Source organism: Hemibagrus wyckioides, linkage group LG23, assembly GCF_019097595.1.
Source record: "Hemibagrus wyckioides isolate EC202008001 linkage group LG23, SWU_Hwy_1.0, whole genome shotgun sequence".
In the NCBI taxonomy this organism is placed as follows: domain Eukaryota; kingdom Metazoa; phylum Chordata; class Actinopteri; order Siluriformes; family Bagridae; genus Hemibagrus; species Hemibagrus wyckioides.
Genome location: NC_080732.1, coordinates 16,051,599 through 16,076,856, shown reverse-complemented (window position 1 = coordinate 16,076,856; position 25,258 = coordinate 16,051,599). Strand labels below are relative to the sequence as shown.

At 42.6% G+C, this 25,258-nt stretch overlaps 2 protein-coding genes across 7 annotated transcripts in view; one reads left to right on the top strand and one right to left on the bottom strand.

Annotated features, from left to right (window-relative positions):
* Window positions 1-10,779, top strand: si:dkeyp-97a10.2 (uncharacterized). Of its 5 annotated transcripts, none has more exons than XM_058377033.1 (6): window positions 1-226; window positions 1,976-2,032; window positions 4,543-4,896; window positions 6,752-6,988; window positions 8,252-8,440; window positions 10,052-10,779. In XM_058377033.1, exons 2-6 carry the CDS (start codon window positions 1,981-1,983, stop codon window positions 10,165-10,167), a joined length of 948 nt encoding a protein of 315 aa, XP_058233016.1. In that variant the 5' UTR covers window positions 1-226; window positions 1,976-1,980; the 3' UTR covers window positions 10,168-10,779. The 5 variants fall into 5 exon arrangements, with proteins under 5 accessions (XP_058233016.1, XP_058233018.1, XP_058233014.1 ...); XM_058377035.1 differs by having other exon boundaries at window positions 2-226; window positions 4,546-4,896; XM_058377031.1 differs by lacking the exon at window positions 1-226 and adding an exon at window positions 287-798.
* Window positions 10,780-14,877: 4,098 nt separating this feature from the next.
* ago3a (argonaute RISC catalytic component 3a) overlaps window positions 14,878-25,258 on the bottom strand; it is a 30,052-nt gene continuing 19,671 nt past the window's right edge. For both annotated transcript variants that reach the window (XM_058377105.1, XM_058377106.1), the window contains exons 11-19: window positions 24,876-25,009; window positions 24,573-24,757; window positions 24,022-24,181; window positions 23,829-23,919; window positions 23,509-23,703; window positions 22,998-23,132; window positions 21,840-21,941; window positions 20,992-21,191; window positions 14,878-20,881 (exon numbers count right to left, since the gene is read on the bottom strand). In XM_058377105.1, coding sequence (XP_058233088.1) covers window positions 20,773-20,881; window positions 20,992-21,191; window positions 21,840-21,941; window positions 22,998-23,132; window positions 23,509-23,703; window positions 23,829-23,919; window positions 24,022-24,181; window positions 24,573-24,757; window positions 24,876-25,009 — 1,311 coding nt within the window. In that variant the 3' untranslated portion in view covers window positions 14,878-20,772. The remainder of the gene's footprint in view (window positions 20,882-20,991; window positions 21,192-21,839; window positions 21,942-22,997; window positions 23,133-23,508; window positions 23,704-23,828; window positions 23,920-24,021; window positions 24,182-24,572; window positions 24,758-24,875; window positions 25,010-25,258) is intronic.

The window sequence follows — 25,258 nt, the reverse complement described above, 5'->3', positions numbered from 1 at the left end:
TAAAACGCATTTAAAGTAAGGATCTGGCAACCGCGGCTTGTGGGCGTGGCTTCGCTCTCAGGTTCCTGTGATTGTGTTCCTCTGCACACAGAATTTGCCTCAGCAGTGTGTGTGATGATGGAAACACTACACTTTTTTCTTCCTTAATTTAATGCACGGTTGTTGTTTTTTGGTGCAAAGAAGAATTATTCCTATTCTTTTGGACCTTCTTGGCCGGACGAGACAGGTAAGATTTCTATTAAATTGCCCGTTGCTCTACTGCTTTATCAGATCAGCTCATATTAATTATTAATATGTTGACCTGCATGTGAGGTAGGGAGTGGAAGTACAGAGCTGTGTAAGACTGAGTGCTGCATATTTTCACCAGCTGAACAGAAATAAACGCATAATAGTGTGTAGAGCTGAGGAAGAGGCATGGGATGTGGCGTGTGTGTGTGTGTGTGTGTGTGTGTGTGTGTGTGTGTGTCCTACTGTGTTGCCAGGTATTCGCGAATGACGACATCGATTCATTTGCATCGTGATCATTTGTTTATCAAAACCTATTACAGAAAGACCGTTAGACTATAGTAGACAGGGTTAAGTCTTTTATCAGAATAGATTATAATGTTATTTTATCTATTGTTAATAAAAAAAAAAAACATCAGTCTTTGTTCCCGGCGCCTCACAGTATTTATAAAATGCTTGAATTTGATCAAGAAGACAGAAGTCATGAGAGGTTAGGAAACAGACACAAAGGGCGTGGTTATAGATGCAATGACTCGGGGATGTTGTTTGTGTCATCAAGGAGAGAGTGTGCAGGTGAGACAGACTATGGTGATCAGTGGTTGGTTGATGGGGACTATGATGATCAGTGATTGTTTATTGTAATCTATTTTGATCAGTGACTGGTTGTTGAGCACAAATTCGAGCAGTGATGGGTCATTGGGAACAATGGTGATTAGTGAATGGTTGTTGGGTGTGATGATCAGAGATTGGTCATTGTGATCTGTGGTGACCAGTGATTGTTCATTGTGATCTGTGGTGATTACCAACTGATCATTGTGATCTGTGATGATCAGTGATAGGTCATTGTGATCTGTAGTGATTATTGATTGGTCATTTTGATCTATGTTGATCAGTGATAGGTTATTGTGATCTGTGGTGATCACTGATTGGTCACTGTGATCTGTGGTGATCATTGATTCGTCACTGTGATGATCATTGATCAGTCATTGTGATCGGTGGTGATCATTGTTAGGTCATTGTGTTCTATAGTGATCAGTGATTGTTCATTGTGATCTGTGGTGATCACTGATTTGTCATTTTAATCTGTGGCTATTGTTGATTGGTCATTGTGATCTGTGTTGATCATTGTTCATTAGGATCTATGATGATCAATGATTGGTCACTGTGATGATTAGTGATTGGTCATTGTGATCTGTGGTGATTAGTGATTACTGGTCATTGTGATCTACAGTGATCATTGATTGGTCACTGAGATCTGTGGTGATCATCAATTGGTCATTGTGATCTGTAGTGATTATCGATTGGTCATTGATATGTGGTGATCAGTGATAGTTCATTGTGATCTGTGGTGATTAGTGATTGGCCACTGTGATTGTGATCTATGGTGATCATTGATTGGTTACCGTGATCTGTAGTGATCATCGATTGGTCATTGTAACATTTACTAACATCTAATCAGACAGTCACTGGTCTCTCTTTTTTCTTTTTTTTTTCTTTCTTTTTATTTTAATAAAGCCAATAAAGGTGTGAAAGTTGCTAAATCTTTTTAGTTGCTAAAATTGTTGGCAGGTCATGAAGCTGAATACAAATTCTACAGTTCTGATTATCTGATCATGCACAATGATAACAGGATGAGGCACACCTAAATACACGCGCGCACACACACACACACAGAGAGAGAGGAAAAAGTGACAGGATAGAATGAACACATGATGTTGGAAAAAATGATTCTTTCTTTCTGTTTTTCTAGCTAGCATGGACGTTGGATCACGGTGTTTCATGGCCAGCATCCTGCTCCAAGCTTTCGGTGAGATTTTAAAAAATGCTCCCTAGTCTCTACAACAACGAAGTCTGAAATTAAGTCCAGAACTGATGATCACTTGGATCAGGCTGTGTTTGGTACTGAAATGAACAGAATTGGAACAGGCGACGGAGCGATGGTTTTTAGCACAGTTTAAAATTCGCTCAGTTCAGTTACAGAAACGACAAATAATGCAACACAAAAACAGAAGTAAGCGTGTTGTCTTCAGGATAAAGTGTGCAACATGATTGCGCATGAATTGTGTCAGCGAACTCAACAGGATTTCAACATTACCCCATGCAAACAAACACACACTGAGTAGATCATGTGATACAGTATATTTGGTTTCATAAAATAAAGAGCTGATAATGGATCGACTCTTGTTCCCTGGGAATAGATAAGGGTCCGAAAACAATGTTCCACAGCTGATAGTCTGATATTCATTATTTAACACAGGGGTTCTCGAATGTTTTGGAAGCAGAGAGTCTTTGAAATGCAAAGGTAAATGTCAATGAACACAAGTATAATGAATAATTCACTTGGACAGCACAGGGTTCAATTTTTAAATATCGCTAGCAAGAAAATTTACCACAAAACCACTAGCATATATCAGGTTTTTTTTCACGTGTGCCAAGCAAGAGTAAGAAAAAATTGAAAGAAAAGTGTATTATGAGTGTGACAGCTCCATTATTTACAATCCAAACAGATCCCAGTCTCTTGATTTCTGTTGGCTCACACGATTGAGATTTGTGAAAATACTGGTTATAGAAATAGCCTTTATTTGTCACATACACTATATTGCCAAAAGTATTCGCTCACCCATCCAAATAATCAGAATCAGGTGTTCCAATCACTTCCATGGCCACAGGTGTATAAAATCAAGCACCTAGGCATGCAGACTGTTTTTACAAACATTTGTGAAAGAATGGGTCGCTCTCAGGAGCTCAGTGAATTCCAGCATGGAACTGTGATAGGATGCCGCCTGTGCAACAAATCCAGTCGTGAAATTTCCTCGCTCCTAAATATTCCACAGTCAACTGTCAGCTGTATTATAAGAACGTGGAAGTGTTTGGGAACGACAGCAACTCAGCCACGAAGTGGTAGGCCACGTAAACTGACGGAGCGGGGTCAGCGGATGCCGAGGCGCATAGTGCGAAGAGGTCGCCAACTTTCTGCAGAGTCAATCGCTACAGACCTCCAAACTTCATGTGGCCTTCAGATTAGCTCAAGAACAGTGCGCAGAGAGCTTCATGGAATGGGTTTCCATGGCCGAGCAGCTGCATCCAAGCCATACATCACCAAGTGCAATGCAAAGCGTCAGATGCAGTGGTGTAAAGCACGCCGCCACTGGACTCTAGAGCAGTGGAGACGCGTTCTCTGGAGTGACGAATCGCGCTTCTCCATCTGGCAATCTGATGGACGAGTCTGGGTTTGGCGGTTGCCAGGAGAACGGTACTTGTCTGACTGCATTGTGCCAAGTGTAAAGTTTGGTGGAGGGGGGATTATGGTGTGGGGTTGTTTTTCAGGAGCTGGGCTTGGCCCCTTAGTTCCAGTGAAAGGAACTCTGAATGCTTCAGCATACCAAGACATTTTGGACAATTCCATGCTCCCAACTTTGTGGGAACAGTTTGGAGCTGGCCCCTTCCTCTTCCAACATGACTGTGCACCAGTGCACAAAGCAAGGTCCATAAAGACATGGATGACAGAGTCTGGTGTGGAGGAACTTGACTGGCCTGCACAGAGTCCTGACCTCAACCCGATAGAACACCTTTGGGATGAATTAGAGCGGAGACTGAGAGCCAGGCCTTCTCGTCCAACATCAGTGTGTGACCTCACAAATGCGCTTCTGGAAGAATGGTCAAAAATTCCCATAAACACACTCCTAAACCTTGTGGACAGCCTTCCCAGAAGAGTTGAAGCTGTTATAGCTGCAAAGGGTGGACCGACAGCATATTGAACCCTATGGATTAGGAATGGGATGTCACTTAATTTCATATGCGAGTCAGGGCAGGTGAGCGAATACTTTTGGCAATATAGTGTACATTAGGTTGCTTGGTGATTCTAAATTGCCCATAGGAGTGAGTGAGTGTGTGTGGTCGTCTGTCTATATGTGTGGCCCTGTGATGGACTGGTGACCTGTCCAGGGTGTACCCCTGCCTTTCACCCAATGTGTGCTGGGATAGGCTCCAGCAGATCCCCGTGACCCTAATTAGGAATAAAGTGGGTATAGAAGATGGATGGATGGATGGATGGTTGTGCGATAAATGTATTCTTCCCTTCCACCACACCTCTATAGAATTTGTAGTACTAACGTGTTGCTACACGATCGATAGATCTGCTTCACTGATTTTTTTAGGAACAGGACACATCTTCAATATTCAATTTAAAAAAAAATCAAGAAAGGTGTCAGCGTTGCAGTTTCTCACATTCTTGTCTTTTTTTTTTTTATGTGTGAATAAACATCGTAATGATTAAGTGTTAAAATGTTCTTGTACTATTGTCGAATTTCCCTCAAGCAGTTCTCCCGACCTGCCTCTGTGTCTCGGTTCGTTTCCCGAGCCAGCAGACCGTCTACGTGGTGAGCGGCCAGAATTTGGTCCTGCGGGCTGAGTTCGAGGTGCCCCAAGGAGATCAGGTCACCAGAGTCACCTGGGAGCAGGAAGTCGAGGGGAAAAGAAATGCTGGGAAAATCATAACTACGGTGGCTGAATATCCTGCTTGGAACTCCGGAGGCCGGGTCACTGTAGACAAGGGCGGATCCGTGATGACGTTACGGAATTACCAGAGAACGGACAATGGCGTGTACACAGTCACGGTCCGGGATCAGAAAGGAGGTCAAAGTTCAGCACGATGCACCGTCTACGAATACGGTATGAATAATTTGTATAAGATTTCAAGTGTGCTTAATGCATCCCGGATACACTTAAAACAGATTTAAAATCAATCTATCAAACCACACTTCCTGTCTTTATCAACCTTGAGGGTGTTTTACGGCGGAAAGAAATCAATGACTGGAATATTCGTCTTATATCAGAGCAGCTTCCCACTTTAAAACCGTTCACACCATTGTACATCATACATCTGTTTTATTTTACCAGTTTATACTGTAGATAAATTTAATAGATCCTCCTGGTGGTCCAGTGGCAGGATCCCACGCTCTCATTGCCGCGGCCCGGGTTCGATTCCCGGGCAAGGCGCTAACCCAGCCACTGGGTCTCAGTCCCGGTCCCAAGCCCAGGTTAAATGGGAGGGTTGCAAAAGTAAGGGCATCCGGTGTAAAACCTGTGCCAAAGAACAACAACAATGCCAACATACTGTAATGTTTAATGTAATTCCTCTACATTAGGGGTGGCTCAAGTGGTTAAGTCTCTGGGTTGTTGACCAGAAGATCAGAGTTCAAGCCCCAGCACCACCAAGCTGCCACCGTTGCACCCTTAAGCAAGACCCTCAACCCACCCTGCTCAAGGGGTGCTGTATCATGGCTGACCCTGCGCTCTGACCCCGACCCCAACCCCAAAGTATGGCATATGCGAAGAAAGAACTTCACCGTGCAGTAATGGTTATGTGTTAAACAAAGGCTACTTAACTTAATTGATCAACAACTTCTGACCGAATGCTTTTAATAATGTGAAATGTCTGCCGTCAGTGTATACTGTTGGTGTACAGCAGTATAGTGAACTATAGAGAGAAGCTGAAACCAAAAGACGTGACACAAATTATAAACAAGGCACCTTACAGGAAGGGTGGGAACAATTACAGGAAATAACATTAGCAGCCTATGCTTTGTGTGTGGCTGTTATAATCAAAGTTTGGGGGGAAAAAAAACCCTTCCTGGAGATGCCCAGCTTTGATTGGTGTAGCAGCATGATTAAAGATCCAATCCTGAAGAGACGTGGTCATTTCTGTAACAGATGTTTTGACCCAGCTATGCAGGAAGTTCTAGTGTTTTCCGCTGAAAGCTGTGATATTGGGTTAACTGGTTGTACGATCGGTGGCTTAGTGGTTAGCATTGTTGCCTCACAGTAAGAAGGTCCTGGGTTCAAATCTCTTTCTGTGTGGAGTTTGCATGTTCTGCCCGTGCCTGCGTGGGTTTACTCCGGTTTCCTCCCACAGTCCGAAAACATGCAGGTTGATTGGTAATTCTAAATTGCCCATAGGAGTGAGTGTGTGGTTGTCTGTATATATGTGTGGCCCTGTGATGGACAGGTGACCTGTCCAGGGTGAACCCCTGCTTTGATTGGTGTAGAAGCATGATTAAAGATCCAATCCTGAAGAGCTTGATATTGTGCAAGTGTGCTTTCAGTTCCCCTCTCACTCTATTCCCTCCTCACTCTTTCTCTCCCCCTCTTCCCCCATCTCTTTTCCCCTCTCTCTTCTCTCCCTCTCTTTCTCTCTCCCCCACCCTCCCTCCCTCCTTTCCTCCCCCTCTTCCCCACGCTCTCTTATTCTCTCCCTCTCTCTCTCCCTCTCTCTTCCTTCTTGAACCTTCTCGGTTTGTGCCCTAGAGCCTGATGGGTTCTTCTCTGGAGAGCGGCAAAATGTCGACACTAATATTTATTCTAGAGCAACATGACCTATGTTTTATTCATCCGTAATTCACTTAACATAGCTCTTTTTATTTTAACTCCTATACTAATGAATATGTTGTAAATATATTCTTGCAGCCAGTGTCAGTTGATTTTTCCTGTGTGTGTGTGTGTGTGTGTGTATGTGTGTACGTACCAGAGGCTGTGCACCATGTGTCAATCATGGTTAATGTGTCACACTCCAGCCTGCACTGTATGGAGGCCTGGGGGACGGAGCCAGTCTTCCGTTGGCTTCATGAGAAAGTGGCAGTAACGGAGGCAGTGGGCCGGGTGTCACCTGATGGCACCTCACTGTACCTGACCACTGCACTGTGTGGTCACTTCACCTGCATTGTGAGCAACAAGCTGGGCCACAGCTCAGCCACCTATACTGCAGGTACACATGAGTGTGTGTGTGTGAGAGGGGTTGGGGGAGGGGGGGGTTAAGAGAGAAAGAATAAGAGGGACAAGAGAGATTGAGAGAGAGGGAAAGAGAGAGGCAAGAAGGCAAGAGAGAAATATTAGTCTCTTTCTTTCTCTTTCTTTTTTTTCTCTCTCTCTCTCCCTCTCTCTCTTTCCCCTTCTCTCTCGCGCTCTTTGAGAATGGCATCTACGGCAGGAAATCAAGAGAGAAATATTAGTCTCTTTCTTTCTCTCTCTCTCTCGAATGTACACTATATTGCCAAAAGTATTCGCTCACCCATCCAAATAATCAGAATCAGGTGTTCCAATCACTTCCATGGCCACAGGTGTATAAAATCAAGCACCTAGGCATGCAGACTGTTTTTACAAACATTTGTGAAAGAATGGGTCGCTCTCAGGAGCTCAGTGAATTCCAGCGTGGAACTGTGATAGGATGCCACCTGTGCAACAAATCCAGTCGTGAAATTTCCTCGCTCCTAAATATTCCAGTCAACTGTCAGCTGTATTATAAGAACGTGGAAGTGTTTGGGAACGACAGCAACTCAGCCACGAAGTGGTAGGCCACGTAAACTGACGGAGCGAGGTCAGCGGATGCTGAGGCGCATAGTGCGAAGAGGTCGCCAACTTTCTGCAGAGTCAATCGCTACAGACCTCCAAACTTCATGTGGCCTTCAGATTAGCTCAAGAACAGTGCGCAGAGAGCTTCATGGAATGGGTTTCCATGGCCGAGCAGCTGCATCCAAGCCATACATCACCAAGTGCAATGCAAAGCGTCGGATGCAGTGGTGTAAAGCACGCCGCCACTGGACTCTAGAGCAGTGGAGACGCGTTCTCTGGAGTGACGAATCGAGCTTCTCCATCTGGCAATCTGATGGACGAGTCTGGGTTTGGCGGTTGCCAGGAGAACGGTACTTGTCTGACTGTTCACAGTTCATATGTGAGTCAAGGCAGGTGAGCGAATACTTTTGGCAATATAGTGTATCTCTTTTTATTTTAACTGCTATACTAATGAAAATGTTGTAAATATATTCTTCATATATTAGTACTGTGTTTTCTGAGTGGGAAAGATACTCACTCTTTCCTGTGAGTCAGTCATGAGTGTGCTCAAAAATGGCAGAAAAAGGGCAGATAACGATTTCCTCTGTATTACTTGGAAAAGTTGAGTGGTACGTTAAAAAAATTCTTGTAAAAGGGGAATTCTTGATGTAATGTGTGTTTGTGGGTTTGTGTGTTTCAGTGCCTTGTGAGAGAGAGGGCCGAGGCTCAGCTGTAGCTGTTGTATGTCTCGTGCTCTTGCTGCTCTTGGCTGGAGGTCTGGCCTTCCTGGTCTGGAGGTACATGAACATACATGGGACAAGTTACAACACTGAACATACGTATACCAATACACATTCACATCAGGAACCCACAGCTGGTTGTGCGACAAGTAAGAATTAATTGAAGTAATTAAAGGTTTGCGGTGGTTTGATGTGGCCCAGGGAGAGTCATTAAGTTGAATAGTTTCCTATATCCGCATCTTCTATACCACAGCCGTGTTTCTTTACGATTAAATGACATGCTTTTCATCCGTTTATAGTTAATCACATGTTGCTGAACATCAGCGTTTCTCCCTCTTGAAGGTGAATAAGACTCCAGTTTCAGAGAAACCAGAAAAGTTCCTCGGTCGTTCCAAAGTCCAGAAAATTACAAGCGCCGACACTGGACACGCCTTCTGTATCATTTTCACCACATTTAATGACTATATATTCTTTCATGATTCAGTAACTCGGTGTTTGATGTCCACCATTCAATTACCTGTTGTTTGCTATAGAAACACAAATGTATTAGAACAAGTGTGTATTCATAAAGCGAGGAAATTGGAGAATTTACAGTAATACACACCGATCAGGCATAACATTATCAGAACCAGCCTAACATTGTGTTGGTCCCCCTTTTGCTCCCAAAATAGCCTGGCGAAGCATGGACTCCACTAGATCCCTGAAGGTGTTTTGGGGTATCTGGCACTAAGATCTTAGCAGCAGATCCATTAGGTCCTATAAGTTGCTCTGTGGGGCCTGCAAGGGCCACACCTCACAACTTGAAGGATACTTATAGGATTTAAAGGATATTTTTAATAGATACTGACCACTGCAGACCAGGAACACCCCACAAGAGCTGCAATTTTGGAGATGCTCTGATCTAGTCGTCTAGCCATCACACTTTGACCCCTGTCAAACTCCTGTCTCATTAGCATACGAAAGCTCCTCCAGCCTCATTATGCATATGAAAGGTCCTCCTGCCTCATTAGCATACAAAAGCTTCTCCTGCCTCATTAGCTTACGTAGGCTCCTCCTGTCTCATTACTTTATGAAAGCTCCTCCTGCCTCATTAGCATATGTAGGCTCCTCCTGTCTCATTAGCATACGTAGGCTCCTCCTGTCTCATTACTTTATGAAAGCTCCTCCCGCCCCATTGGCATACGAAAGCTCCTCCCGCCCCATTGGCATACAAAAGCTCCTCCCGCCCCATTGGCATACGAAAGCTCCTCCCGCCCCATTGGCATACGAAAGCTCCTCCCGCCCCATTGGCATACGAAAGCTCCTCCCGCCCCATTGGCATACGAAAGCTCCTCCCGCCCCATTGGCATACGAAAGCTCCTCCCGCCCCATTGGCATACGAAAGCTCCTCCCGCCCCATTGGCATACGAAAGCTCCACTTGCTCTAAGGAGCCTTAGAATACGAAAGCTCCTCCTGTTAGATTGGCATACGAAGGTTCCTCCTTCCCCATTAACATACAAAAAACTTGGATGGGTTTTTTAAAAATTCTGTTTTATTTTATTGTACAATGACAGTTTAAGAGGTTTGATGTTATTGAACACGGCTCGAAACAGTGATTATTTAACCGTACTTTCCATAGATCATGCTTTCTTTCTGCTTCGTGCCGGTCTATTTTGAGAACTTTAATAACACTGCGGTATTTAATAGAATTTAATTTAATAACAGCGGATAGAAATGTGAAAATAAAGGAACCAAAATGTCATTGTGTGTGTGTGTCCAGGAAACGCAGGAGTTACAGCAACAGAGGTGAGAGGCTCCAAGAATCAGATGAGGACATGTAACCTCCAGTCTTCCTGTCAGAACGAACCGAACAAGGTGGAAACATGGACATTGTGACTCTGAGGGATCAGACGTCTCTTTTCCAAGCATTCGGTCCGTTAAGAGACATTTCAGGCGTGCGCTACCGTTGACTTCCATTGACTTTTTAATCACAGTTGGACGAGTGGAGAGGTTTTTTTTTTAAGGATGAAGAAAAGAAAGCTGAACAGTTTGAAGCTTCAGAAAAAAAGGAACACGTGCAATTTCCTGTTTATTTGCGTGTATTTTTTTTTTTCTTTTGCTTGTCGCCAGATCTCTTCACATTTCATGTAACGTGTCTAAGAATGAAGACAGACCGATAATGGGGTAGGGCTTTTTAGATAAACAGGATGCTGCAGTTTGTGTGTGAAGTCATGCTTCCTTTTAAACACTGTGTCTCTTAAGACTTTTAAATGTTTTTACAGCCAGGGAATCTTTTAAATCGAAAATACATGATTTTAAAAATGCGTATATGTATAAATATATAGAACATAAAATAAATAAAATAAAGGTATAAATAATACTATTTTACTATACATTTTCTACATTATAATACTGAAACTATTGGGGTTTTTTTATGTAAAAAATTTAGATTATTGTACTTATAAATATTCTTATAACGTTAGACAAAAATAAAAGATTTACATTTTATTATGAATGAATAATTTTGTTAATTATTTAATAAATTTAATTCATATTTTCCATGCTGTTTTACAGAATAAAATAAAATAAAATGTTTCTGTTAAATTATTTTATATCAAGTACAAGCATTTTACTAGACTTGACAACTGCTCAGAAAATGCATGCGATTTTATAATCAGCCAATCATGCGGCAGCAGTGCAATGCATAAATCATCAGACTGTGAGGGGGGGGGAATGGGATCTCAGTGATTTGGACTGGGACCGCGTGGAAGCAGATGGGCTACAACGGCAGATGATCACGTCAGGTTCCACTTCTGCCAATCATGACCGGAAAGCTGAGCGCAGGCTCACCAAAAACTGGACAGGTGAAGACTGGAACAAGTGAAGAACTGGATTTCTGCTGAGGCTCACAGATGGTAGTCAGAATAGATGAAGTCAGAATTTGGCACCAACAGCATGAATCTATTTTGTGTCAGCAGTCTAGGCTGGTGGAGGTGGTGTAAGAGTACGGGAAATGTTTTCTTTGTCACCATTTCCTTGGCAACCGTCCAAATCACTGGCTGTGTATCCAAGAGAACACCTTTGGTATGAAGAGGCACTCTTCCAATGTTTCGAAATATCTTGTGAAATCCATAGAAGCAAAGGTCAGCCCTACCCACTGTCTGTCTAGTGTGGAATTTGTTAGCACAATAGAGCTTTTTCTTGAGCCATCCACTGACAAATCACATTGTCTTCAATGTGAAAGGCTTAGGATTTGTTGATTTCTGATGTTTAATGAACAACTGATCAGATATCACGCCAGTATAACCGCTACATAGAACAGCAGAGAGACGCTATTACAGTCTAAAGTACATCTTCAGTTATATCGTGTATGAGTTTATAACAGGACACAACTGCTGTACGTGTGCCAACTCTTTCTACCAGAGACCAAAAAAATGGAGTTTGCTCCTCTTTTGTTGTGTGTCCATGTTTAGAATTGATTAATGTATATGAAGCTCATATAAACTCTGGGCTTTAAGAATGTGTACACCAATCAGGCATAACATTATGAGCACTGACAGAACACTGACGATCTCCTCATCATGGCACCTGTTAGTGGGTGGGATATATTAGGCAGCGAGTGAACATTTTGTCCTCAAAGTTGATGTGTTAGAAGCAGGAAAAATGGACAAGCTTAAGGATTTGAGCGAGTTTGATGAAGGGTCAACTTGTGATGGCTAGACCACTGGATCAGAGCATCTCCAAAACTGCAGCTCTTGTGGGGTGTTCCCGGTCTGCAGTGGTCAGTATCTATCAAAAGTGGTCCAAGGAAGGAACAGTGGTGAACCGGCGACAGGGTCATGGGCGGCCAAGGCTTACTGATACACGTGGGAAGAGAAGGCTGGCCCGTGTGATCCGATCCAACAGACGAGCTACTGTTGCTCAAATTGCTGAAGAAGGTAATGCTGGTTCTGATAGAAAGGTGTCAGAATAAACAGTGCATTGCAGTTTGTTGCATATTGGGCTGCATAGCTGCAGACTAGTCAGGGTGCCCATGCTGACCACTGTGTACCACCGAAAGGAAGAAGAGTTTTGGAAGTTTTGAAAGGTTATCCAACAGAGGGAAAAAAAACAACCACACCTCTCTCACTGAAAGCCAACAATGACCTGGCTCATTTTCTTCATATATACACAGTATATAATAACAATAACAATTTCTGTTCCTCCAACAGAATGAAACACCAATAGAACCCCGGTGCATCATTTCATTTGAGCTCAGCTGGCAGACACAAAAAAACCCAGCACTTCACCCTTCTGACCTTTCTCTTAACTCTAACTTTTTCTCTCTGACCAGTTCATACTCTCAGGCCAACCATAATACAGAAATCCTGCAGGATTTGGGGCCAACAGTCTTTCATGGGGAACATAGTGTAGTCCTTACAGCTGTTCTCATCATGGGGCCCAAGGACATCAGGGGTCTGACACTTAGGGGTCCAAAGATTTCCTAAGAGAATAATAATCATCAAAACGGATTTCTATAATCAAATTATTGTTGTTCTTGCAGCTGATCCGCAAGTTTCGATTTGACACAGGTTTTATGACGGATTCCCTTCCTTACGCAACCCTCCCATTTCATCTGTTCCCATTTCATCATTTCATCCATTCAGGCTGGGCCCCGGCACACTGGAGTTAACTCTCCAGTGGCTGGGTTAGCTTCCCTGCTCGGGAATCGTACCCAAGCCTCGATAATGAGAGCGCTGGATCCTGCCGCTGGACCACCAGGAGGCTTGATTTCTTTAATCAAGTTACAGTTAATAAAGCTGGTTTATTTACACTGTGTCAGTGAGTAGTTTGTTAATGATGATCTAATTAGATTTCCATAATGAGTGCTATAAGGCAGAGAATGGCCTGTAACCTTGTCTGAGATGCTCTTTCTCCCAACGATCTGGTTTAATTCGGTCCTCCCACGACTGCTTCCTCCTCATAATCGCAACTGAATCCTTGGGTTGTTTTGGCAGCAAAAGGGCGACCAACACAATATTAGGCAGGTGGTCATAATTTCCCTGTTATGGGAAATAATAGTAATAATAATGTATACGAATGAACTGGACCTACTTTTAGATCTGCTGTTACATAAACTCCTTCTGAGCAACCAGAATCGAGAATACATCACCACATGGTGATAGAAATGCTTGCGAAAGAGCTTGTATTTCTAGCATTAACCACAAAAAGCCCAACTGTTATGCAAATCCTCTACAAAGGAACAGGAAAACCCATTAGAACCAATTTAGCCAGCTGTACGTCAGCTTTCTAGCAAAAGAGCAAAAAAAAAACCATTGGACTATATTAGAATATGACGCAACAAGTATCACGTTATCGAATAAACCTCGTTCAGCACGGATGCAGGGGATGAGAGCAGAAGCTTAATGGCTCGGCGATGACAGAACAGCGCTGGCAGAGCCACGTACACCTGCCGGGAACCTGATAACGACAATAAAAGGCTCATCATAAAACACACAACACACATAACACAGTGTAAACAAGAGGCTCTTCACAAGCTCCTGGCTCCATTCATCACCTGGATCCTTTCTGTTAGTCCTGGGGGACAAAAGCAGGCAGCACAAGAGGTGTTTTTTTCCCAAAACTGGCTGCTCGCTCTCGTCCAGTTCTCCCCAGCCAGGTGAGCACTTAGAAATTGAAAATGGCTGATAATAAATTTTATCCGCTTCCGATAAACAATTTCCCCTCGTAGTTAAAACTCTTGTCCACTCGCAGGCGGATATATACAAGTTGAAATAAATATACACGTCTCACACGCGTTAAAAGCAAAGCTTTTTTTTATTGCAATTAGTAGTGAAAGATACACTTCAATCTAAGGCAAAGCAACACTAAAAGGCCATCAGAGAAAGTTACAAAACATACATAAGAAATACTTTTAAAGGTAAAATAAAAAGACCCCTTGGTGTAGCGACACAGAGACAGAGACAGAGACAGAGAGAGAGAGAGAGAGAGAGAGAGAGAGAGAGAAGGAGAGGGAGACAGAGTCATGGAGCTCCTGGACATGAAACATTCGTGAAGAACGTCCTTGAGACCCTCGAGCTGAAGGACAGTCCTGAAGGACACTTAGCTAAAAGAGTGCATACTTTGGTTCCTCTAGGGATAAACTTTTACTGTTCGGAGAAAAAAAGGGTGTCGTGGAGCTCAGCGTCCCGTGCCGTGGACGGACACCGAAGACGATGCACTTAGAGAGAACAATTAAAGGAACATGTATATATTTTTTTGTTTGATCTGCTAACTCAAGACGCTATGCGTCTACAGTCGTCGTTTGGAATGCTGGAGCTTGACAGGTTTTAGTAAACAACTGTTTGTAAACAATCCACAAATTCAGGAACAGTTGGTTGTGCATGTGCGTTACTCTTCATGCGTGAACTCCACCGGAGCTGCATGTTTCTGTCCCCCTCGGTTAAATGGACTAATGGCCGAAGACGAGACCTGCGATGGATTGACGAGGCGGTGGTACGAGCTGTGGCCGTCTGATCGGGACTGATCTTAAATCGTGCTGGACTTGGAGGAGCCGTTATGCTGGACGAGTAGTACGTTTTCACACATGGGGATTTGCACAGTTAGTGGTTTTTTTGTTTTTTTTTGTTAATAAGACGCAACTGCGAGTTAGCATACTTCTCTATACAAACTAAGGCATTTAATAAACAGAAACCAGAAAGAAAAGGAAGATAAAAACCCGACAACAGTTAAGGCTGAGGCTCATGTCATCCGAGTGGAATGGGACTCGTATTTTAACGTTCCTGCTCTCTTCTCAAATGGCTCTGGCACAAAAGACTAACTCAAACTCGAGCACACGACTACGAACGTCCCTGCCTCCAAAAGCAGGGGGAAACTTCTATGGCTGGAGTTTAGCAGCTCTGGATTTGAAACACGTCAGCTTTGTGTATATTGTATCGTCAGTGTGGTTCTCTGACCCCCCCCCCAAACAGAAACCAAGCAGCGTTCGGAGAGGATCGAGGCGGAGCAGCTTTCTTTTCCTTTGCATCAGAGAAGTTATAACTGATGATCAGTTACACAATATACTGCAACCAGCAAAAGTGAAATTCTCAGAAATGCGGTCAGATGTTCTTCAGAAGGTGGCATGGGGGCATAACAAAAAACAAAACAAGGCACTCCCAGAATTCTGGTCACTTCTGGCACATAAAACAATGTGCACAATGCAGTGTTAGCTCTGTTGTTACAGTGAGCAAGTATAGGCATGGCATGAGGTTTGGTTTCTCAATTACATAACAAGCTGCATGTTTTTGCCTTGTTTATTTTGTGGGAAAGAATATGAAGGAAGAAGGACGCATGAATTTCCTTTTGCAAACATTTGACGTGGAACTAACTATAAACGGCTAAAAAAAATACGATGTGGCATTCTTTCATATATGGAACGCTGCAACTGTTGGCGATTTGCTGTGGGATATGAAGAATAAAACAATTCAGGATGGGGAAATGATCAACGTTCAGATGGAAACAGTATCTTGAAGATACTGGAAATACGCCTGAACACATCATCACGTCTTCCATCGCCCTCGTTGTCTGCAAAATCCAGTCCTGAGGACGGCCTCAGTATTTTTAAACGTTTGCAAATTATAATAATTGTACCAGAACGGTGCTCATTTTGTCTATAAAAAGCTGCTATATTATTCAGAATGGTGGGATTGCCTTGTCATTTCTGTCCAAAATGAGGAAGCCTTCTAGATAAAGCACAGAGATAGGGGTAATGTCTTTAGCAGTCCAATAATAATAATAACAATAATAATAATACTGCAAGTGTGAAGATTGTGGTATATTGTATAACTGATAATCAGCACACTTCTGACTGGCGTTTTTCAGCGTTTTTAAAAAGACTGTCCACCGGATCCTACACCAGCACTGATCTGGACATCAGACAATTTTACAAATCAGCCTGGTTTTTTTTTTTTTAAATAAAACAGAAATCGGCTCTTTCGGATCTGAAGGGCTCTCGTCTAACGGAAGAGTGAGGACTGTTTGGGTTTTTATTTTTTGGGGGTGATGTGGCGCCCTCTTGCTGCCCCTTTTCCTCCTTCCCTCGCCCCCTCCGTAACGCCGCCCGCTATGCGGTCACTCCAGCCGCACTTTAGAACGCTTTTTAATAAATACACCATAAAATATTTCGCATATATATTTCGAATATATTAAAAGAAAAAAAAATTAAATAAGACAAAAAAAAATAATAATAATGAAAAGTTGGCTCAATAAACAGAAAGAAGTGTTAAAGAGACACACACACACACACACACACACACAAAAAAAGAACACTTCTTACAATTACATCTACTCAAATAGTTAAGGATAAATGGTCAGGCATTTAAATCTAGCACTGATACTGTAATCAAAAGCAATGTTTGCAGTTTAACTCGTTTAGTTGTACATTTGCAGCATACCAAGGTCAGTGAGGTGCAGTGTTTTTCGAGATCTCTTGTATGTAAGAGGTATTTTTTATTTTTTTTCCCCCCTCCTGGACCGACAGGCACCCATGTGACCGACAAAGCGCCTGAGGGGTCTCTAATTCTTGACCCTAATACTCCAGGTCGAAAGTGAAGGTAATAAAATAGACTCGTATGATATATCTGTAAGTACTTTCTATAGGGCATTGCACGGGCGGTGACCGAGCCACCTGAAATGACCTCAAACCAGCGGGGAGCCAAGTGTAATGCCAAATCTCGACTGTCGACCAGGCAAGTTTCATCAGACAGGATGTAATTAAGAATCGCTTTGGGAGACCTCTGAAGATTTCTAAACTACACATGCCTCCTTAAAAGGAGCTGCTGAGCAGTCCTGTTCTAATTTCCAGGCATTAAATGAGTGAGACTGCACAACCTTCAGAGTGCAAACGTTGTCCGTTAAAATCCACCTATCAAGGCAACATCATCCTGAACGGGTTGTTCGGGGATAGGGATGATACATTTCGACTGGCACATGCCTATATGCTTAGAAGATTTTTTTTTTGTAAAAAAACATAAACCCCAAACAATTAGAAAGCAAGTCAGTTGTTACTTCCTGTTTGGGTGGCAGTCTTTAAAGTGCTGTGCTAGGCTTTTCTCTCTGTCAGGCTGTGTACCAATTGCCCCATGGTCCTGACTGGAAAAAAAAAAAAAACCCCAGAGCTCAATCATAAACCTTTTTTTAAGAGATATATATATATATATATATATATATATATATATATATATATATATATATATATATATACACACACACTTGGCATATATTATGAATATAAACAGAGACTTGACTTAGCCTCGTTCCTTAGATGAAAAATGTGTGAACGTAAGCTTGTGCATGCGTCTGCACGTGTGCAAGGTAAGATAAAGAAAACGGTTTGATCTGTCACTTAAGTTCGGATTTCTTCAGCACCGTCATGAGGAAAGGCACTTTCTAAGGACTTTAACCTCTTTTGGCTCCACACGCTTTTACACTGAAACACTGAAAAGGGGAAGAAGGCCTACGAGTTTGGAGATTTGCGCTTCGAGCCGACTTCAGTCCTCACGAATGGATAGCAGGACGTCAGAAAATTTTTTTTTTTAAAAATGGCGCGACTCTGAGAATACTCATGAGGTGAAATACAACTGCTACACGCTAAGCACCATCCGGTCCAACATGCTACACAGCTTTATTCATAACATCTGCTACCAGAACGTTCCTAAAACAGGAATTTATAAAGACTCTACATTGTTGAAGGTGGGACAAAACCGATGATCGACCAGAATAACTCCGATAGTGGTTCCATTATTTAAAAGACATACTCATCATCACAGCATTGACCTCAGCACTGGACCAGGTTTTTTAAACTGACTGATTATCCGATACGGCGATGTCTTTCGTGCCGTGAACGTGAGGTGTCGAAATATACACCACCACCACAGATCTTTGTGTATTAAAAATTGTCCTCAAAGCACATCGTCGACATGCTCGGGACGATTCGTGTTAACTTGGGCGACGGAAGCTCGCTCTGAGCAGGCTTCGGTACTTGGTACTGGTACCAGAATATCAGAACATGAGAAATGGAATTGGTATCAACTTTAGACACTACGCTGTACCACCTGATTTGATGGGGACACATTTCAAGCTCACTGTGATGCTCAACTTTAGCACATGCACTAAAACTCTGCTCAGAAGATGCTTCGAACACAAAGTACAGTCTTTAAAAAAAAAAAAAAAAAGCACATTCTTAATCTCTACATAAGATAATCTTGCACCATTACCACTGTCTATAGTATTTAGTAACATCAGAAAGTCAGTACATTTTTTTTTTTTGTCTATGAAATAATTTAAAAACAAAAATAGTTATAAATAAGTCAGCTCTGGATTGGAAAAGAAGTTGGATTTTTCCAGTATGTAATAAAACTGATAAAAAGCCATCAGGGACCATTTAGCATGACGTGAACTGGTTTGAGGTTTAGGCATCATGGGTACCACATCTGCCCTCTTCATCAAACGCAACCCAAAGGTCTTTTTCTAACAGAAAGATATGTAGCCAGCACCATTTGCACGCTCCATGTTCCCACCCTCACGTCAAAATCTCTGTAGTGTGCATCATACACGATGCACAGTATAGCACCAAGCTTTATTCAGCTTCAATTAGTGCAGTTACTGTCCCCTCGCTTACAAAACGGGATGTGCTTCAGAAGGAGCAAGAGAGCCTGCTTGTACAACTCCACACTGCCCTCTACTGGCCTTCTGGTGAAGAAGCGCGCACACACACGCGCGCGCACACACACACACACACACACACACACACACACACAGTTACACCACATGTGCTGCTGCATCACCTCGCTCACTCTCGTCCTTAAAGGAAGCTGAAGCACACCGTCAGTCTCGTCAAAGGAACCTGTACAATAGCAGCTAGATCCTGATCAGAATTGGCAGACGATGGTATAAGACGTTTCTGCTGTGCAGGATAAAAAGCTGGGAGAGTTACACGAAGGACTCGCACTGAATCCGAAGACGACCTAAAGGCCACGCAATACTGATCAGTGAAAGAAATTCATTAACATTATTCCATCACAAAACAGAAGTACAGATCATGGCTTTCTGCAATCGAATAAAATTTGTGACCTCTAAGCCTTTCTTTAAAAATAAAATAAAAATAAAATAAAAATAAAATAAAAATAAAATAAAAATCTCTCCAGTGAAACTGCACACTTGGGCATCTTAATGCACTGCATTAACCGTTTTCTTAAAATCTTTCATTAGCCAAAAAAATAAAAAAAAATAATAACAACCTCCTAGAAAATATTCCTTTTCTAAAACCAGGCACTTGATTTTGAACCCTCACCAAAGAGATCTATTATTGTATTAGCAATTATATATAAATTTAGCTGAGATATATATATATATATATATATATATATATATATATATATATATATATATATATATATATATATATATATATATATATATATATATATATATATATATGCAACTGTAAAAGTGCCAAAACATACACGTTTCCATCTTATGTCCAACCCTCCATCTCGTATTGATATACAGAGTGCTGATGCCGTCATCTCACATCCTTAACCCTATTTCTATTCTCACATGATCCAGAAAACTGTACCCTACATAGGAGCTGATCGGTTATTGCACTAAAACCGGAATATATCACAATCTCTCCTTTAACATGGCCTCTACTTGGTTTTTTTTTTTGTAAAACAGAAAGAAAGAAAGCTGGGGAAAAAAAAATCCAAATTCATCTAAAAACAGGTAAATAAATACTGGGAGAAACTGAAATAAAACCAAAAAAAAAAAAAAAAAAAAATTCTACAATTTTATACACATAAACATTAAAAATAAGATCACTTCGCACTGTAGTAAATAAAAGCTTAGTGATCCGGACCACCACGAGAGGACTAACATCGGCATGAAGCCCGAGGGAAACAAGTGAAGAAGTTCTAAGAAGAAGAAGAAGAAAAAAAAAAAAAGCAGTTTGTAATAAGATCTGGCCCTAATGGGTGGCACTTATAATTAGAGCTTGTGTGTGAATTTTTTTGAGATATTCCTAATGTATAATTCATAACAACTGACACTCGTCCATCTGGCAGAAGACGAACTCTAACTCTTTCCTAACTTCTTTCGGCTTTCCTAGATGTCATTCTGCGAAGAAGAAAAAAAACAAAACAAAACTGGGCGGTCAAAGTGCTGCTGTTACAACCTTGAGGTAAACAAATCAAGCAGACAGACGGGGGAGGGGGGGAGAACTCCCTTTCGTTTGGTGTAAGGGTCACCTTAATCCGAAAAATAAATAAAACGTGGTTGGCTGGTTTAATATTGCATAACAGTGCTGAGTTTGGGCGTTGGATTAAAGCAGGTGTGCACTCTCAGGCCGGATTTGGGATTGGCGAGACCCCCACAAAACACCCCACCCCCGCTTCCTGCTGCACAGTGTCCGGTCCGCTTTTAGGAGGAGGTGTGTGGGCGAGCGAGTGGGATGAATCAGGGCTCTCAGGCGAAATACATGGTCCTCAGGGTGTCATGGTGAATCTGCACAGCTTTGGCCAGAGCCTGGGGGTCTCGGCCGTTACTCTGACCCGAGACGTGGCTTCCCTCGGCACTGTGGATGAGAGAGAGAGAGAGAGAGAAGGGGGATTGACATCATGCACTCTTTTCAACAAAGGTCACAAGCCACAGCAAGCAAGATAGATACAAACTGTAGACCCTCACCTGTCGTGCTCTTTGTCCACCAGGTGGTAGCGGGCACGGAAGGCCACCAGGTGGGCATAGTAGGCAGGTGCGGGGATGGAGACGGAACGTGTGCAGCGCACGTATGTGTGGCACAGCTGGTAGGTGAGCAGCTGGAACTCGTCGGCTGTGAAGCAGTTGTCGTCCCACAGCACGTGGTAGTGAGAGGGGCGACTTGTGCCCTGGTAGAGGAAAAGCAATTCGTCTATTCAGTAGATACTCTGCACTGTATGGCACTAACCGGAACATTGCAGGTGTTCTGTGCATTACAGGTATTCTCTCGAGGTAAACTGTTTATTTCTAAGCTTTCCACACGCACTAGGTCTTAGCTTACATAACTATAGGCTGACAAGTGACCTGTCAAAAAAAAAAAACTTGGATAAGGATAGGCTGTGATTTCAAGCAGCATAAAGCAAGACAAACAAATCACAGAGCTCACTGCATAGCGAGTTTTGCCACTTTATAAACGTCTAAAAGCGTACAGAAAAACATCTGGTGCACTCCCACAATGCACTGCAGTAGGCTGTAGAGCTTCCAAAACAAGCAAAGTGTCTTGTGAATTTCCCTTTGGGATGAATAAAGTAAATCTTGTTGATATGGAGGTTTGGTATGACAGAGAAAAATGAGTGCTCTAAATGAGTGAACAGAGTAAAACTTTCAGAACTAGCTAAGCAGCGACAGCTGGTTATAACTAGTCATTATAATTATTGCTTAACACAAAGCGTGGGAGAAGGGAGCACTGAAAAGTCATGGAGATGCAAATGAATTCCTTAAACCACGCTGCAAAGCATTCCCCCCCACACAGATGTCCAGTTCAGGGGCAAAAGTACCTGGATTCCAGCATGGCTGCAGAGGTAAAAGTCGAACTCATAAGGGTGTGTGATGTCTGTGTCAACAGTCGTACCAGCAGGAATGTTTCCGCTGCGGCCCACCTGCAGACAGCATCCAGATTGCCAGAAAATAACAATTAGTGAGACTTTCAATTAGGATTAAACTAAGAGGTAATAAGGAGGTTTAATAAATTAGTCATCCCTTTTCCAGATGGCACTCGTTATGCAAAAAGATTAACAGTGTGGTTAGACTTACAGAGGTTACCAGATGAAAATCTGGAGTATCGCCACATTCTTCTGCCAATTACAGATTTAAAGAGAGAATGTAAATCTAACCATTAGAGCTCCATTTTGCCTTTCAGTAACCCTGTTAAGCTTCATCAACCGGCCAATTCATCAATTTTCGCCTTTCTGCTTTATAGTGGCTCTAGCATGCTCTCTGTAAATAGGGCTATTGCTTATGTCTCTTGAGCGCATCTTAAGAAGCCTGATTCTGTGATGCAGCTGAAGTAAAATAATTACAGACTGTCAACCGGTGGACTCTTGTGTTAATGAGCGTAATTAAGCATTCGGCTGATAACAATTAGAGCAGTGGTAGAGGGAGAGAGAGAGAGAGAGAAGTGAAGGATGCCCCTGGTCTGGTGAGTAATTTACAGCTAATGTCTGCGAGAGTAGCTTCAATTTTATAGGCTGGTAAGGTCAACTTTTCAGGCCTGAATGTTTCTAAAGACCTCATTAATATCATTTACCTAAATTAAAAGATATTAGCTTGTTATACAAAGATTATTTTATATAAAGAAAAATACATACATACGTTAATCCATTATACCACAATAGAAGAACTGTGGCAGCGGCACCAAATTGCTGGGATACTTTTCAATAACAGAAACAGGAAACTGGCCAGGGCTGAGGGCACTTGAGCCCAAGGTTCAAAAAACTTGCTTAAAATGCATAAGATGTAGTGACTATGCTGGCCAAAATGCATCAAAGTTGGATGCTGTTACATTCAGAAGAAGGCTGCCTAGGTAGGCAGAATTTTGAGGTAGCATTTATAGTCAGGGGTAACTTAAGATAATATGTGATCGTATAAACCATGGTAAAATGTGACATCTTTTCTATGATGTAAAAAAGCGTTCTAGTGTCTGCGAACGAACTCACCCTCTCATTGCGGTCGGCACAGAACAGTCGGGTGTGGTGCCGTTTCTGCACCACAATGTAGGTGATGCCGGGCTGGTACTCTTTCTCCAGGCTGATGCAGGCCTCCCTGATAGCCAGCAATTCATAATACAGCACCTGAACCAAAGCATAAACACACAACCCTTAGTCAGATTGATAAAACAAACTCACTAGTAATGCAGCCTCTGTATAATCTGATATAGCTTGTATTATATATAACTTAAAACAGAGGCAGTGAACCAGCAGTGGTGCAGAGCTTGTCCTATTGCCCACAGCAGATTTTCACAGAATCTGTATTTTTGCCACGATGCTGGTTTAAAAAGCTTCATGAATAAAGCTCTTATATGCTGTTACAGGGATATGGTGATATGATGTGGATTTTCGGTTACCATCCTAGATGATTATTTTCCTCTAACAATCCTGAAGCATCTTATTCCATGTCTCACGTATGAGAAAAGGAATATTATTACATAGTGGTTCAGTGATTACTGACCTGTCTGAACTGGCCCTCGGACACACCGTCCCTGTAGAAGATGATGCGGGTGGGTTTGTATCGAGTGGACTTGTAGAACTGGATGAGGAGCTCGCGTACCATGGAGGCCAAGTCCTGGATCACTTCCTGCCGCGGCCTCTGCACCCGCACTGTGGCACAGTACCGACTGGGGTGGGCGTCCATACTGCCTACCACCTACAGAGAGATGGGAATGAGTGAGAATTAAAGAATGGACAGAAGAGACATGAGACAAAACACTAGAAGTTAAAGAATAAAGAAAATGAGCAGTTAGAGGCGGATAGATAAGAAAAATCACTCACCGCAGCGATGGACGGTTTTTTGCCATCTCCAGCAGGAGGGTGTGTGACATCTGCTCCCAGGAAGATCACAGGCTGCTGGAACACTGACGGCCTGAAGAACAGCACATATACACGCTTGTCTTACTTAAATGCAATTAACCAAATTTACCAAAAAGAAATCCTGTTGGCACTTTTGTGAGCTAAAAGCTCTCACCTTTGATGTGGTACCAGGATGTTGTTTATGCCGCCGAGTTTGACGTTGATCTTCAGGCAGAGGTTGGAGAGGGTCTGCGGTGACGTCTTCACAACATTCTTCACCTGAACACACTGAGTGGCCATTCCTAGGAGAGTGTCTCCTACACGCTTAACCTCCGCTACAAACACACATTTAATATGTTTTAATAAAAATAAATACATTCCTATTTGAAGAACCAATGTTAGAGTTATTGAAATCTCTGATGAAAGTTCCTATTATAAAGAAAGGCTACAGCTTTAAACAAAAGCTTCAGGGGACAACCAACAATATCAAAATCCTAAAGCTGGTTTTATACAGTCATGTGTCCACCTGTTTATATAATCTTGGGACTTCAGGAGTTTCCACTGACCAGGAATGATTTCAGTGGCAGTTTGTGTTACTGGGATAAAGTGTGTTGTGTTGAACAATCTTATCAAATAAGTTTAAATGTACAGGAGTGTATAATAAAATATATTAAAACTGCCTTTTAAAGCCAGAGTCAGTGATCAGAGCTTTGTGTTGTTGTGTACCATAGACAGGTGTCTTCCCGGGCAGGATGACGATGATGAGCTGCAGACCGGAGTAGGTGTTCTTAAGGTGTCTGAACATGGGCTCCACGCTGTCGGCTCCCTGGGCGTATTTACAGAAACATGGCTGACCCTGAATGGGCATCCCGGCATCTTTCGAGATCTTGCGTAGCTGATCTGTGAACCCTCTAAAAGACAAGAAAAAGAGGCAATGATCATGTATGTGTTTTTGTCCACTGCAGATGGCGGTTGGCTCACAGACAGCACTGGAAATGTTGGTGATAAGAACAGAGACAAAGAACGTACTTGAGGATCTCTTCGCGGCACTGCCTCTGTGTGGCAAAGCATGCGATGGCCCACATCTTGATCTCTACACCGGTGTGAAACTGCTTTCCTCGCATGTCCCACACACCGTGACTGGGTGTGGCAACGGTCCGGTTCTGCAAGTAAAATCACAGGGTTGATCTGCTGCATGCTGACACACACACACACACACACACACACACACTCACGCACGCACATAACACTTACACGCACACACAACACACACCCCCACGCGCACACGCACGTAACACACGCACACATGCACACACAACAGAGCCAAAATATACTCTACAAAATATTTCTTTCCATTATCAACAGATTAAATACAAAAACATATACTATGAACTACTGAATATCGAAAAATG

Coding starts and splice junctions, on each gene's coding strand:
- si:dkeyp-97a10.2 (XM_058377031.1), top strand. CDS start 678: ATGCTTGAATTTGATCAAGAAGACAGAAGTCATGAGAGGTTAGGAAAC. Junction 2,033..4,542: donor CATCCTGCTCCAAGCTTTCG/GTGAGATTTTAA, acceptor ATTTCCCTCAAG/CAGTTCTCCCGACCTGCCTC. Junction 8,441..10,051: donor CACAGCTGGTTGTGCGACAA/GTAAGAATTAAT, acceptor GTGTGTGTCCAG/GAAACGCAGGAGTTACAGCA.